At 41.8% G+C, this 15,491-nt stretch overlaps 1 protein-coding gene across 1 annotated transcript in view; it reads left to right on the top strand.

Moving 5' to 3' along the window:
• LOC109923555 (sodium- and chloride-dependent neutral and basic amino acid transporter B(0+)-like) overlaps positions 1-15,491 on the top strand; it is a 68,845-nt gene that overhangs the window by 40,796 nt on the left and 12,558 nt on the right. Inside the window, exons 10-13 of the mRNA XM_048604949.1 lie at positions 2,243-2,361; positions 14,711-14,810; positions 15,039-15,148; positions 15,242-15,412. Of these exons, the coding sequence (XP_048460906.1) occupies positions 2,243-2,361; positions 14,711-14,810; positions 15,039-15,148; positions 15,242-15,412 (500 nt within the window). The remainder of the gene's footprint in view (positions 1-2,242; positions 2,362-14,710; positions 14,811-15,038; positions 15,149-15,241; positions 15,413-15,491) is intronic.

The raw sequence follows: 15,491 nt of genomic DNA, 5'->3' as shown, positions 1-15,491 counted from the left end.
AGCGCCATCACTTGTATCTCGGAAGTAATGTAGCTAGCTATTGAGTATCACATAATAGACCTAGACTGTTTGTCGAGACAGCATTCAACAGCTAAGTGTGTTTACTCTCCATGCATTGTAAATGGGTGAAGGAATTATCTTAAATGGAATGTTGCTGCAGTTTTGCAAATGCATGCTTCATGTATTTTCCCTTACATGTCTTAATGTCCAGCGGATGTGGATACTGCGCTTTCACTCACCATGTTGACTCTGATTCTGTCCACCCTAGGTGTTGTCCCAGCATTGTCCTATTGCAGGTAACGGTGGACACTGGGTTCCGTCTGGTTACCGCTCACCCACCTTGAAGCCATCAGGCCCCTTTTTTGTACATTGCCAGCAACGCTTTCAGTCATCTGGACATCAACCTGATGATATCCCCTTGTTTGTTTGGAGAGACAGGAGGAACTAGGACTGTTGTCCTTGGAGAAGAGAAGGTTGAGAGATTTGACAAAAATGTTCCAAAAGCATCAGGTGACTGGACAGAGATAACAGAGAGAGGTTATTCCCATTGGCAGAACAGTCCCAAGCTAGAGAACAATGATTTAAAATGAATTTGAAAAGCACCAAAGGAGACATAGGAAAGCCTTTTTATATGGTGGGTGGGTTGTAAAGAACATGGCCTGAGAGTGTGGTGGTAGCAGAGTCACTCATGGCTTTCATAAAGGAATTAGAAAATTATGTCAAGTGAAATAATGACGCAAGAATTTGGGGCAAAATTGGAATGGCAAGGGTGGAGGTTGAGGGGAATTAGCTGACTGGCAAGCCAGTAAAGACATGATGGCTTCTTCAGGGTTTTAACCATTCTCAAATTGTATTCCATAAAACCACACTCCTTTAATGCTTTTTAAAACCCATATCTACTGTCCAAACGTCTGCAATCAGCCCTATGTCAATTTTTGGCTGAAAAGTTCAGAGGTTTTACATTATTAAAGATGGTTCAGAATGTGAGATACATTGCTACCCTAGACATCGGATTTACCCTGGTTCAGACTCTAACCTTCATCCTCACTTGTTTGTAAGTCCCAGGTTGTTTAAAAAATTGCAAAGCTGGCTATCTCACACATAACTGCTAATGGATCCCATTATCACTGACCTACGTGGGTTCTTGCAGTAAGTTAACTTCAAATAGTTATACTTCTCTTTATGTACCTCTTTGGCTTGTCCTACCCATTTCCCTTTCACCTTATATTCAATTCCAAATAAGTCCACCTTGTCAACTCCAACTCTTTGTCCACCACTCCACAATTGATACTCAATTTTCAACCTCCTCAACCTTACCTTGTTCTCTAAACCATCATTTTAGGCAGGCAGGAGGACGGATGCCTGTTCCATTTGATGACAAGGCACCCACCATCTCCCTGACAATTTAATACAAACACCATATTGCCAAGTTGAGCTTTATTAACTGAGCAAGCTTAAATTGCAATGAAATGCTTCCCAAGAGAAAAGAACTAAATTAAATTGTCTGAGTGGGTGGCACAGTGGCTCAGTGGTTAGCACTGCTGCCTCACAATTCTAGGGACCTGGGTTCAATTCCGGCCCTGGGCGACTGCCTGTGTGGAGTTTGCACATTCTCCCTGTGTCTGTGTGGGTTTCCTTCAGGTGCTCCGGCTTCCTTCCACAGTCCAAAGGTGTGCAACTTAAGTGGATTGGCAATGCTAAATTGTCCCATAGCGTTCAGGGATGTGCTGGCTAGGTGGATGAGCCATGAGAAAATGTAGACTTACAGCAATAGGATAGGGGGCTGAGTGGACTCAATGGGCTGAATTGTCAGCTTCCACACTGTAGGGATTCTATGATTCTAGAAGGCAAGGTTGGGAGAAGTTCTTATAATGTACATGATCCTATGCATTAATGGCTCCCTGGCTCTCCCTTTGTTAACTGGAGTTAAGCCTACCAGTACTGCCCATATTTTTCACTGTATGTTACATGCCTTGCTCCTAGTAAAGATGGGCTACTATGGGTGAGCAGCTATCTTGCTAGGAAGCCACACATTCAGAATTCCATCTGCCAGATCACTGATTCTGGTCAGTGTAGGCACAGGGAAGGCAATATCTCACACCAAGCCTGGTCAGCATAAGTCTGATTTGTTGCAAGTCCCAGAAGGGAGAGGATATGCATGGAGAAAAAATGAGGGAGATGATTTCATCTGTTTTCCTGTGCGCTAATTATTGATTGATGTCACTCCATTTTCTTTCACCAGAAACAATTATAACAAGTCTTCAGGATGAGTTTCCCAGCTTTCTGCGAAACAAACGTTTTTATGTGACAGTTGCCGTGTGTTTGATCTCATACTTATTCGGAATTTTGCTCGTAACAGAGGTACAAAGTCCTTTAGTCCTTTAAAAATGCCATATAGCATTTTTTTTGTAGATTCTGGTTGCTATGTACTGAAGGAAAGATTGCACTATATTCTGGCTGTCAACGTAATGCATTAATGGTGTTCTGTTGAAATTTCATTGACCTGAAAAATTAACTCTGTCTCTCTCCCTACAGAGGACGCTTGACCTGCTGAGTAGGTCCAAGTTTCCTGCTTTTAATTTCAGATTTCCAACTTCTGCTGCATTTTGTTTTGCTTTGCATTGAAGTATTGCTTTTAAATGTATTTAATTTTGTGTAAAGCATTGATGCAGCTTTATGGTAAAAATCCCCCTGCCGTCACGGGATGAAGGCAATGGAAATTTTGGCTTGAATTTTTGTGGTTATGGAAAGCCTCCCTGCTTCAGTGACAATGGTATTGGATCCTGATTTCTGGAAATGCCACACCAAATACAGCACTGACCATTTTCACTAGGAGGGACAGGGATGGATTGTAGTTTGCATATCTTCAGTTCATACAGGCAGCTATACTTTTCCACTGCTTTATAAGCAGATCCAATTTTCATTAAGATGATGTCCGAAACCGGAACCATAGACTTTAACTTTTGGTCCAATATATATCAGAACTGCTTGAAGAGAGAGGGTATGCTTCAGATAGATTCAGAGCCACCTTTTGAATAGGCAAGATATCCTTTGGCATACATCAGACTAGACGTGATTGTACAAAAAAAAATGCATTTAACTCTGTGGAGCTGCCAAGCTTTTATATCTCCTGCCCCTCACATTAAAAAAGACTGCTGGTTTGAAAAAAAAAACTGCCTGCAAATGCAATTTGCTGACCTAAGCCCAAGGTGTATCCTTATAAGATTTGCGTTACACTACTGATTCCATCACCTATCATTATTATAGTGGGGTGCCTGTCAGTTTGATGGACAAATCCAAATGGTGAAAAAGTCTTTGATGCAGACTTTGAGGACGAAAGGTTTTTTTAAAGACTTTAAACACTTGAATGAATTTAAATGAAATGTTTGGATTTTATCAGTGAGATTTTTAAGTCTGCCGCAGACAGTTAAAATATTGTTTTATTTAATTTTACTAGGGCAAATGAGGTCTGTCCATGAGGGATACGGAGAGAATTAGAATGGGAGGTTAAGTCAAGGGATTGTTCATGGGGCACAGGTTAGTGTTAACTTGGCATGCGGCATAGGGTCAAAAGACGGGTAGAGGGGCATAGGTTTGGTATGAAGTGTATAAGAGCCATGGAATCTGCTCTGAGGCATACGTTAGCATGGATGGTCCATGGGGAGAATATGTGGAGTTATGAGGGGGTGAGGGTTTTTATGTCTCATTCACTTTTTTACAGGTTTTATAGCACCGAGTTCAATCTTTCACACAGCCCACCTCTGCACCTGAAGGTCCACATGTCTAGTTGCCTCCATACAATATCCTAGGATGTTAGGCATGATTTACACTAATGACTGCCTCAACCCACCCTACAACTAACATTTAAGTATCTGGGATACTTACTCCTAAGTCAGATTTGAGAAGGCAAAACATTCCTTGTTGTAAAGTATCAAAGTTGGGAAGTAAGCATTTCAGGAATCATTAATCATTAGAAGAAATAGTCCAAGATGGACAACATAAGAACGAGGAGCAAGGGTATGCAATTCAGCCCCTCAGGCCTGCTCCACCATTCAATATGATCATGGCTGATCTCATCTTGGACTCATCTCCATTTTGCTGCCTGCTCTCCATCACCCTTCAATAAAAAATCCTTAAATATATTCAGTGTCCCGGCATTCACTGCATTTTGAGTGCAAATTCATGACCCTTTGAGAGACGTAATTTGTCGTCTTCTCTGTTTTAAATCTGCTCCCCTTTATCCTACAACTATGGCCCTTGTTCTAGATTGCCCACAGGGGGAAATCCGTTCTATGTCTACTTTGTCAATCCCTTTTAGTATTTTTTAGACCTCAATCAAATCTCCTATCATTCTTCTAAACTCCAGCAAGCATGAAACAAAGCTGCTCAAACTCTCTTCCTAAGACAGTTCGTTCATCCCTGGAATGAACATGTGGATCTTTTGTGAACTGCTTCCAATACATCTCCATCCCTACTCAAACAAGGGGACCAAAACTGAACATACTACTCCAGGTGCAGTCTCACTCATGCCTTGTATAGTAGCAACAACACTTCCATACTTTTAAACTCTATTCCTTGAGCTATAGATGCCAAAATTCATTTTGCCTTCTTAATTACCTGCTGTACCTACATGCTAGTTTTTGGTGATTCATGCATGAGACACTCAAATCCCTATGTACGAAAGCACTCTGAAGTTTATCTCCATTTCTTCTATTCGTCCAATCAAATGGATAACTTTTCACTTATCTCCATTACACCAATTTTGGCCAATTTGCCTAACCTATCCATATCCACTTATAAGTTTTTTTCGCTCTTTATTACAGCGTAGTGTCCCACCTATTTTAGTGTCACCCACAAATTTAGCAGTAGTATTTTCCACCCCTGCATTCAAGTCATTAATTTAGATTATAAATAGTTGGGGCCTGAGGACTGAACCCTGTGTCACCCCACTGATCACATCTTGACAATGCAGAAAAGACCATTTGTCTTGACTTTCTGCTTTCTGTTGGTTAGCCAATTCTCTATCCAAACTAATAAATTACCCATAACACCATGTGATCATAGGACAAGGAAGAGGGTGAGTCTTGATTGTCAAGGATAGGATAAAGAGAGTTAAGACAAATAATATAATTCAGAATATAAAAATGTAGAGTTATTTAGATGGAACGAAGAAGCAGCAAGGGTTCAGAGAATATTTAAAAACCGAAAGAACTGCGGATGCTGTAAATCAGGAACAAAAACAAAGTTCTTGGGTCACCGGACCCGAAAAGTTAACTCTGTTTTTTCCTTCACAGATGCTGCCAAACCTGCTGGGCTTTTCCAGCAACTTTGTTTTTGTTCAGAAAATATTTGTGGAAGTTTTTTATGGGCTCGCTCACAATAGTTAAGAGTATAGGTTATAGTATAAACCAGGCAATTATTTTATATTGTTTCTCAGGCTCTTCCAACCAAAAATTAATTTTGAATTAAATCTTCAGCCTGCCTCCCCAATCCATCAATTTTTCAAATCCTTTTGGAGTTCTACATTATCCTGCTCGCAGTTCACAAAGTTTCCAAATCATATGTCATCTGCAAAATTTGGAATTAACCCAGTGCACTAAAGTCTAGATCATTTATATGTATCAGGAAAAGCAAAAGTTCTGATACTGATCCTTGGGGCACTCATTGCAAATCTTCCCTCTGTCCAAAAACTATCCATTAATTATTACTTCTCATAATTAATCCACTTTTGCCCAGTTTTATTATTGAATTAGTTTCATCCAAAATTAAAATTTCTGGAAGCTTCCCTACTGTTAAACAGTATGTTTGTAGTTAATGGGCCTATCTTTACATTACTTTTTGAGCAAAGGTGTAAACTTATGATTCTCCCATTGTCCAACATTCCCTGTGTGTATAACAAGCACTGGCCATTGCCTCTGTCATTTTGACATTCACTTCCTTCAGTATCCTTGGATACATCCCATCTTGCCCTGATGACTTGTCAACTCTAAGTGGCAAGCAGTCCATCTGATATCTCCACCTGAATTTTAAGGTCTTCAAATATCTGAATTGCATTTCTTTTCATCATGACCTGTGCAATATCTTGTTCTTTCATAAAGTATTAATATACCTCAACCATGGTGCCTGTCTTCATGTGTAAAACCCCTTTGTTTATGTCCCTAATCAGCTCTATTCTCTTTTTACCATTTGTTTACTATTTATAGGAGACTTTGGGATTTAATTTAGCTGCCAGTCTCCACTCCTGCTCTTCCTTAGATCCTCATACAATTTTTCCATTCCCCTCTGAATCTTTTACTTTCACCTTGTTCTCAGCGGCATTATCCACTTGACATCTGTTGGAAGCATACTTTTGCTGCTTCATTTTAATCACTATCTTTTTATCATTCAGGGAGCTCTGGATTTGTTAAACCTATCTTTCCATTTTGTTTGAATACCTTGATACCTGAAATATCTCTACTTGAAAGGCAGATCTTTAGTCAGATACTGTATTTTTTTCTGTCAATCTTTAATTCCATTTGGTTTCTGCGAGATCCATTCTCAACCCCATTGAAATGAACTTTCGCCCAGTTAATAGTTCTTACACTGGATTGTTTCTTGATCATTTCCATGATCAATTCAGATTTTACAATATAATGATCAGTATCTGTTTTGTTACTGACCAGTGAACACCTCTTGACCATTATGCTACTGTTATCCCAGTCTATATTCAGATAATTAAAGCTCCCCATTAAATTACTTTAGAATTCTTGAACCCTGTTGTAAGCTCAATTCAAATCACTGTAATCCACATTGAGTGATGTAATTGTATATTTTTGCTCCCTAGTTCTAGCCAAATAGTTTCTGACTTTGACCCCTCCGAGGCATTCTGTCCCTCCAATGCTCTCCATTATGAACATGGTCACCCCCACTGATGACTCCCACCACTATCCTCCCCACTAAAGTTTCCTTCCTTTCTTTTGAGAACGCATTGTGTTCAGGGATATTTAACACCCATCGCATCCTTTATTGAGCTAGGTCTGTGTTATAGGCCATACCGGACCTCCTCAAAATATTTTAAGAAGGTAGCCTCGACCCTAACTTTTTCTTTCTTTAAAGACAAATGTAACATGCTGTGTTCCAGATGCAATTTGATTGGTCAAACTACTCGATGTTAAGCAAAACACAGTTTATTGAAATACTATAATTAAAATACAACAAAGGAAAGAAGAACTTAGCTGTATTGGATATTTTAACCAAACAATAGGTGCTGTAACTATTATTAATTAACTGTTCCAACATAGTAACATCCCGCAGACACACCCTTTGGCAAAATGGCAAATTCGGAAAAATAGACTTGTCTCACAGATAATCCAGTAGCAGAGAGAAACCCCATCGACTAGCTGTAACTGAGAGAGGGAAAAGAGAGCTTCTTTACCCGAAACACTACCTAGGTAGTGTCTCCCACCCATCCTCCTCCTCGAACCAAAAAAAAAAGGTTCTGAGCGCTGATTTGGTAAGGCTACTAGTTTTTTTTAATAGTCTGTTTGAGAATTAAGAACAGTGGGAATGGATGTTAGGGCAGTTGTATGCTCCTCCTGTAGAATGTGCGAGGTAAGGGTCACCACTAGTGTCCCCACTGACTTCATCTGCGGGAAGTGCACCCAACTCCAGCTCCTCGGAAACCGCATTAGGGAACTGGAGCTGGAGCTGGATGAACTTCGGATCATTCGGGAGGCTGAGGGGGTAATTGAGAGGAGTTACAGGGAGGTAGTCACACCTCAGGTATAGGAAAAAAGTAGATGGGTTACAGTCAGGGGACGGAAAGGGAACAGGCAGACAGTGCAGGGATCCCCCGTGGCCATTTCCCTCAATAACAAGTATACCGTTTTGGATACTGTTGGGGGGGACGACTTACCAGGGGTAAGCCATGGGGTACAGGTCTCTGGCACAGAGTCTGTCCCTGTTGCTCAGAAGGGAAGGGGGGAAAGGAGGAGAGCATTAGTCATTGGGGACTCCATAGTTAGGGGGACAGATAGGAGATTCTGTGGGAACGAGAGAGACTCGCGGTTGGTGTGTTGCCTCCCAGGTGCCAGGGTCCGTGATGTTTCGGATCGTGTTTTCGGGATCCTTAAGGGGGAGGGGGAGCAGCCCGAAGTCGTGGTCCACATAGGCACCAATGACATAGGTAGGAAAAGGGATGGGGATGTAAGGCAGAAATTCAAGGAGCTAGGGTGGAAGCTTAGAGCGAGAACAAACAGTTGTTACCTCTGGTTTGTTACCCGTGCTACGTGCTAGCGAGGCGAGGAATAGGGAGAGAGAACAGTTGAACACGTGGCTACAGGGATGGTGCAGGAGAGAGGGATTCAGATATCTGGATAATTGGGGCTCATTCTGGGGTAGGTGGGACCTCTACAAACGGGATAGTCTACACCTGAACCAGAGGGGTACCAATTTCCTGGGGGGGAAATTTGCTAATGCTCTTCAGGAAGGTTTAAACTAATTCAGCAGGGGGATGGGAACCTGAATTGTAGCTCCAGTGTACAAGAGGTTGAGAGTAGTGAGGTCATGAATAAGGTTTCAAGGTTGCAGGAGTGTACCGGCAGGCCGGAAGGTGGTTTGAAGTGTGTCTATTTCAACGCCAGGAGCATCCGGAATAAGGTGGGTGAACTTGCAGCATGGGTTGGTACCTGGGACTTTGATGTTGTGGCCATTTCGGAGACATGGGTAGAGCAGGGACAGGAATGGTTGTTGCAGGTTCCGGGGTTTAGACGTTTCAGTAAGATCAGGGAAGGTGGTAAAAGAGGGGGAGGTGTGGCATTGTTAGTCAAGGACAGTATTACGGTGGCAGAAAGGACGTTTGATGAGGTAGTATGGGCTGAGGTTAGAACCAGGAAAGGAGAGGTCACCCTGTTGGGAGTTTTCTATAGGCCTCCGAAAAGTTCCAGAGATGTAGAGGAAAAGATTGCAAAGTTGATTCTGGATAGGAGCAAAAGTAACAGGGTAGTTGTTATGGGGGACTTTAACTTTCCAAATATTGACTGGAAACGCTATAGTTCAAGTACTTTAGATGGGTCAGTTTTTGTCCAATGTGTGCAGGAGGGTTTCCTGACACAGTATGTAGATAGGCCAACAAGAGGCGAGGCCACATTGGATTTGGTACTGGGTAATGAACCAGGCTAGGAGTTAGATTTGGAGGTAGGTGAGCACTTTGGTGATAGTGACCACAATTCGGTTACGTTTACTTTAGCGATGGAAAGGGATAAGTATATACCGTAGGGCAAGAGTTATAGCTGGGGGAAAGGCAATTATGAGGCGATTAGGCAAGATTTAGGATGCATAGGATGGAAAAGGAAACTGCAAGGGCTGGGCACAATTGAAATGTGGAGCTTGTTCAAGGAACAGCTACTGCGTGTCCTTGAGAAGTATGTACCTGTCAGGCAGGGAGGAAGTGGTCGAGCGAGGGAACCGTGGTTTACTAAAGAAGTTGAATCTCTTGTCAAGAGGAAGAAGGAGGCTTATGTAGAGATGAGGCGTGAAGGCTCAGTGACGGCGCTTGAGAGTTACAAGTTAGCCAGGAAGGACCTAAAGAGAGAGCTAAGAAGAGCCAGGAGGGGACATGAGAAGTCTTTAGCAGGTAGGATCAAGGAAAACCCTAAAGCTTTCTATAGGTGTGTCAGGAATAAAAGAATGACTAGAGTAAGATTAAGGCCAGTCAAGGACAGTAGTGGCAAGTTGTGTGTGGAGTCTGAAGAGATAGGAGAGGTGGTAAATGCATATTTTTCGTCAGTATTCACGCAGGAAAAAGACAATGTTGTCGAGGAGAATACTGAGATACAGACTATTAGACTAGACGGGATTGAGGTTCATAAGGAGGAGGTGTTAGCAATTCTGGAAGGTGTGAAAATAGATAAGTCCCCTGGGCAGTATGGGATTTATCCTAGGATTCTCTGGGAAGCTAGAGAGGAGATTGCAGAGCCTTTGGCTTTGATCTTTATGTCATCATTGTCTACAGGAATAGTGCCAGAAGACTGGAGACTAGCAAATGTTGTCCCCTTGGTCAAGAAGGGGAGTAGAGACAACCCTGGTAATTATAGACCAGTGAGCCTTACTTCGGTTGTGGGTAAAGTATTGGAAAGGATTATAAGAGATAGGATTTATAATCATCTAGAAAGGAATAATTTGATTAGGGATAGTCAACACGGTTTTGTGAAGGGTAGGTCGTGCCTCACAAACCTTATTGAGTTCTTTGAGAAGGTGACCAAACAGGTGGATGAGGGTAAAGCGGTTGATGTGGTGTATTTGGATTTCAGTAAAGCGTTTGATAAGGTTCCCCATGGTAGGCTATTGCAGAAAATACAGAGACATGGGATTGAGGATGATTTAACGGTTTGGATCAGAAATTGGCTAGCTGTAAGAAGACAGAGGGTGGTGGTTGATAGGAAATGTTCATCCTGGAGTTCAGTTACTAGTGGTGTACCTCAAGGATCTGTTTTGGGGCCACTGCTGTTTGTCATTTTTATAAATGACCTGGATGAGGGCGTAGAAGGATGGGTTAGTAAATTTGCGGATGACACCAAAGTGGGTGGGGTTGTGAATAGTGCGGAAGGATGTTGCAGGTTACAGAGGGACATAGATAAGCTGCAGAGCTGGGCTGAGAGCTGGCAAATGGAGTTTAATGCAGAAAAGTGTGAGGTGATTCACTTTGGAAGGAGTAACATGAATACAGAGTACTGGGCTAATGGTAAGATTCTTGGTAGTGTGGATGAGCAGAGAGATCTCGGTGTCCATGTGCATAGATCCCTGAAAGTTGCCACCCAGGTTGATAGGATTGTTAAGAAGGCGTACGGTGTGTTAGGGTTTATTGGTAGAGGGATTGAGTTTCGGAGCCATGAGGTCATGTTGCAGCTGTACAAAACTCTGGTGCGGCCGTACTTGGAGTATTGCGTACAGTTCTGGTCACCACATTATAGGAAGGATGTGGAAGCATTGGAAAGGGTGCAGAGGAGATTTACCAGAATGTTGCCTGGTATGGAGGGAAGATCGTTTGAGGAAAGGCTGAGGGACTTGAGGCTGTTTTCATTAGAGAGAAGAAGGTTAAGAGGTGACTTAATAGAGACATACAAGATGATCAGAGGATTAGATAGGGTGGACAGTGGAAGCCTTTTTCCTCGGATGGTGGTGGCTAGCACGAGGGGATATAGCTTTAAATTGAGCGGTGATAGATATAGGACAGATGTCAGAGGTAGGTTCTTTACTCAGAGAGTAGTAAGGGCGTGGAATGCCCTGCCTGCAAAAGTAGTAGACTCGCCAACTTTAAGGGCATTTAAATGGTCATTGGATAAACATATGGATGATAATGGAATAGTTTCGGTTAGATGGGCTTCAGATTGGTTTCACAGGTCGGCGCAACATCGAGGGCCGAAGGGCTTGTACTGCGCTGTAATGTTCTATGTTCTATGTTCTACTTTTTCAAAACTCCTGCAGCTTCTGCCCTGTTGGGACTCCAACAGCAACTGCTTAAAAAAAATAGAAATCCTGGTCTGTGAGAGCTGGCCACACCCATCCAGGCTGCTTCAATTGTTCCAACTTCAATAAAAACCCCAAGGCCTCACAAGCTGGTTACTTTATTGGCTTGCAAAATAGATAGCTCTCCACCTCTGTCTTAAAACCTCTTTTAAAAAAAGGACAAAATAACTTCTTAAAACCTCAGCGTTGTCACACTCTGTCAATTAGCACATGGTATTTCCACATTGTAATTTGCATCTGTAACTCCCTCGTCGTCTTCAACACACACCATGCATTCATATACACGTTCCACAGAATGCTTAAATTAGTTTTATTCCTTTCTCTCATACACTGAACCTACCTAAAAGCTTACTATTACTTTTTTTTAAAGCTTCTATTCAATATGAAACTATTTCCTTCTCATTCACTGCCAAGCACTCTCGCTTTCTGCTGAATTTATGCTTACTTTTCTCTCCTTCATTATGTTGGTAGCCATTACCACCAATATAGTTTAAATCCTCTCCAGTCAAACTTGTGCAACTCTCTGTGAGGGCAATGATCCCAGGCCTGTTCAAGTGCAAACTGTTCATTTTGAATAGATGCTTTCTGCCCCAATATTGACTGCAGTGCCGAGGAACCTGAAGTCCTTCCTCCTGCAATGTACTCCCAAACATGCAAGGACTCTAGCTATCTTCCTAGTTGTGCTTTCACTAATATGTGCCCCTGGGAGGAACCAACAATACCATCATTAATGTCCTACTTTTTAACTTCTTTCCTAGCTCCTGGAAATCTGACCATAAATGCTTGCCTCTGTATATTGTTAGAATCAATGAGTACCACAACATCTGGCTCAATTCCTTCCTCCTCCAGAACATTTTGCATTCTCTTTGGTGGTGACTTTTGTCCTGGAACCATGGAGGCAAAACACCACATGGGAATCTCAATCATAGCCACAGAAAAGCATATCTGTCCCCCTGTCTGTGGAATGTCCTATAACAACTGTATTTATATACTTTGCTGCCATTTGGTGATTAGTATCATGTTCTCAACCACACTACTCAGGGTATCGTCACTCCCAACAGGTTCCAATGTTGTACTGGTTTAAAAGGAGCATGTATCTTTTGGATGTCTACCAACCTGCTGTCTTAAACTTCCACTGCCAGGGGATGAGCACCGACTGGAACATGCCATCAGGGAATTTTCATCCTTCCTAATGTTCCACAGTGAGTCCAGCTGTCCCTGGAGCTTGCAAATCCTGACCTTGAGCTGGAGCAGTTGGAAACACTTCCAATATACATGACCCCTAAGATGCGTAAAATGTCCCACATGTTAGGAAGTCCCATCAATAGTGTAAAAGAAAACCTCTATTACCATTTTAACAATCTGGGTATTACTCTGATTGAGCTATCGGTCTCAATTAATGCCTCAGTTGGTACTGCTTGGAGCTTATAAGCTATTAATTCATGTAGTACCTCAGTAACTTGATTCAAATTCTTAATTGCCCAATTCCTAGTTTGGAAGATATATGTTTCAATAATAAAAAAAGAGAAGTACTCATTGACTATTTACTTAGCTTGCTTCCTGTAATGTTGGAAGCCTCTGCTGGTCTCACAGCGACTCTCTGATTTCCACTTCCTCTTCCTTTATCTGTGCTGTGGCAACCCCCTCTCTCACAGTCTCTAACAGAGACTCTTTTGCTTTCTCTGCTGCTGCTTTAGTTGGGCACCCTGTTTGGTCAGCACCCAATCCACCAACTTAAACAGTCAGTCCGTCCACCACCAAGCCACAGTGTGCCCAGTGTACAAAGTCCACTAAACAACTTACCATGGCTTTTTTGAGCAGAATTTTCTAAACTTGCAACCTCTACCAACTAGGAGGCCAATGACTCAAGATGCATGTGCATACCATCACCTCGGGTTCCCATCCAAGCCACATACCATCCTGACTTGGAACTATTGTCATCTGGTCAAAATTCTCAAAATCCCTTCCTAACAGCACTGTGGGTGTACCTGCATTTCATGACTGCAACATTGCAAGAGGGTGGCTCATCACCACATTCTCAAAGGTCATTTGGGATGGGCAATCAAGGCTGCCCTTGCCAATGATGTACACATCCCATAAAGGATTTTAAAAAGTCCTCTATCATCGGAGACATTAAACAGACATCAATATTTTTATGTGGTACAGGATATTCCATGTTAGACAAACACAATCAATTTTCCCCTGATTTCATGCTATTGAGAAGTAATGAGCACATAATTAAATGTGTGAAGCATTAAAACCAATCTGTCTCTCAGTGTCAAGATGTCCTTTAAGTACGCTGCATCTTGGAAGTAAATTATAGCCGTGAGTCAGATTTGCTTTCAGCAATTGTGAGGTAATATAAAAATTACAAGCAATTTTTAATAGTTTTACCATACAGGAAGCCCTCACTTAATGTCATGCCATGCAACACTATTTTGCATTAACAACCCCCTGCAATTATAGCCCTGCATTTGCACTGCATTGCTGCTGCTTTGCATTAACATCATTGCATGCCAGGACGTTTTGGCCTAGCTCCCATATTGAGCTTGCCAGAGCTGGGATGCAGGTCTCGAGTAAGGAGGGGAGCAGGACAGGATTATGAGCCTCAGACAGACTGTTTTGCAACATGTTCTTCCACTTAACATTGCGGTTTCATATACCCAATTAACATTAAGCAAGGACTTCCTGTAATCTTACCTACTTATTTCAGTGCAGTGAAAATCAGTCCAAAAATACAAGTGGCTCTGAGAAGCAAAATAGGTTTAACCACTGCTACCAAATATCCTTGAATTAAGAAAGAATTGATTACAACCTTCCTAAAAATGTTATTTGATGTCTAGAAATTGATTCTGTGATTGGGTGTGCTAGGATGCCGGAAATAAAAAGGTTCATCACTGCTGGTTTGTGAAATTGTTTCAGGCCAACTGGATTGGCAATGGGGTATTGGGAGAAGAGATGTTATAGTGAGACAATGGGAAATACTGTGTGAGCCAAATAAATAACCCCTCAGCATTGCTAAGTAGCCATAAATTCTATTTCAACTGTACTTTAACAAAGGTTATATTGTATCGAACTTTAGCGACTGTCTCCAAGAGAATGGGATGTGTGGTTATCTTAGTTTTAAGTAAAACACAGTTTGTTCAGTATTTGGCATTCTGAAAAGGACCATCTTCTTTATCTGTTTTCTCAATGCATTTTTTAGGCTGGGATTTACTGGATAACTTTAATTGATCACTTCTGTTCTGGATGGGGCCTAATTTTGATTGCAATACTGGAAGTCATCGGCTTAAGCTGGATTTATGGTAAGCGAAAGTCAAAGTGGTTGGAATCCCTGAAGCGCTTAGATTAGCAGAAGGAAGTAAATTGGCATTGGGATTTATTTACCAGACATGTCCAAAATACTGAGAATTTGAAGTTGACTGTTCAACAGTAGCACCTAAAACAGGATGAACTTCAAATTCAGAAATAAGCTGCCCAGAAGACAGGACAAAGCGAGTGATGGTGTCTCTCTGTTTTCTTGTTGTTCACAGGGATAAACAGATTCATCAAGGACATTGAGATGATGATTGGGGAAAGGAGTTGGCTCTTCTGGCTGTGGTGGAGAGCCTGTTGGATTATTGTTACACCTATTCTGCTGACAGTAAGTGGATGTTCCATCTTTTAGTGCCTTAAACTACCATTGATCAAGCGGCATGTTTTTGGCTCATTTAACATCTTTTTCTTTTTTTTTTAGCTAATGCTAATCTGGTCTATAATAATATTTAGAAAACCAGAATATGGATTTGTGGAGTATCCTTCTTGGGCAATAGCCCTTGGCTGGCTTATGTTAACATTCTGTTTCCTTTGGGTCCCTGTTATTGCGCTGGTAGTCATTGTTTACGCTGAAGGTGACAGCCTGCGCCAGGTAAGAGAAAAAAAAACATAAAGCTTAGAGTGATGTCTGTATTTAAACTAAACATAATGTGAGCTATTTTGGGGTAGTA

The sequence above is a fragment of the Rhincodon typus genome, chromosome 14, assembly GCF_021869965.1.
Source record: "Rhincodon typus isolate 14 chromosome 14, sRhiTyp1.1, whole genome shotgun sequence".
NCBI lineage: Eukaryota > Metazoa > Chordata > Chondrichthyes > Orectolobiformes > Rhincodontidae > Rhincodon > Rhincodon typus.
The sequence above is the reverse complement of the archived record's forward strand: the minus strand, read 5'-3'. Positions and strand labels throughout refer to the sequence as shown.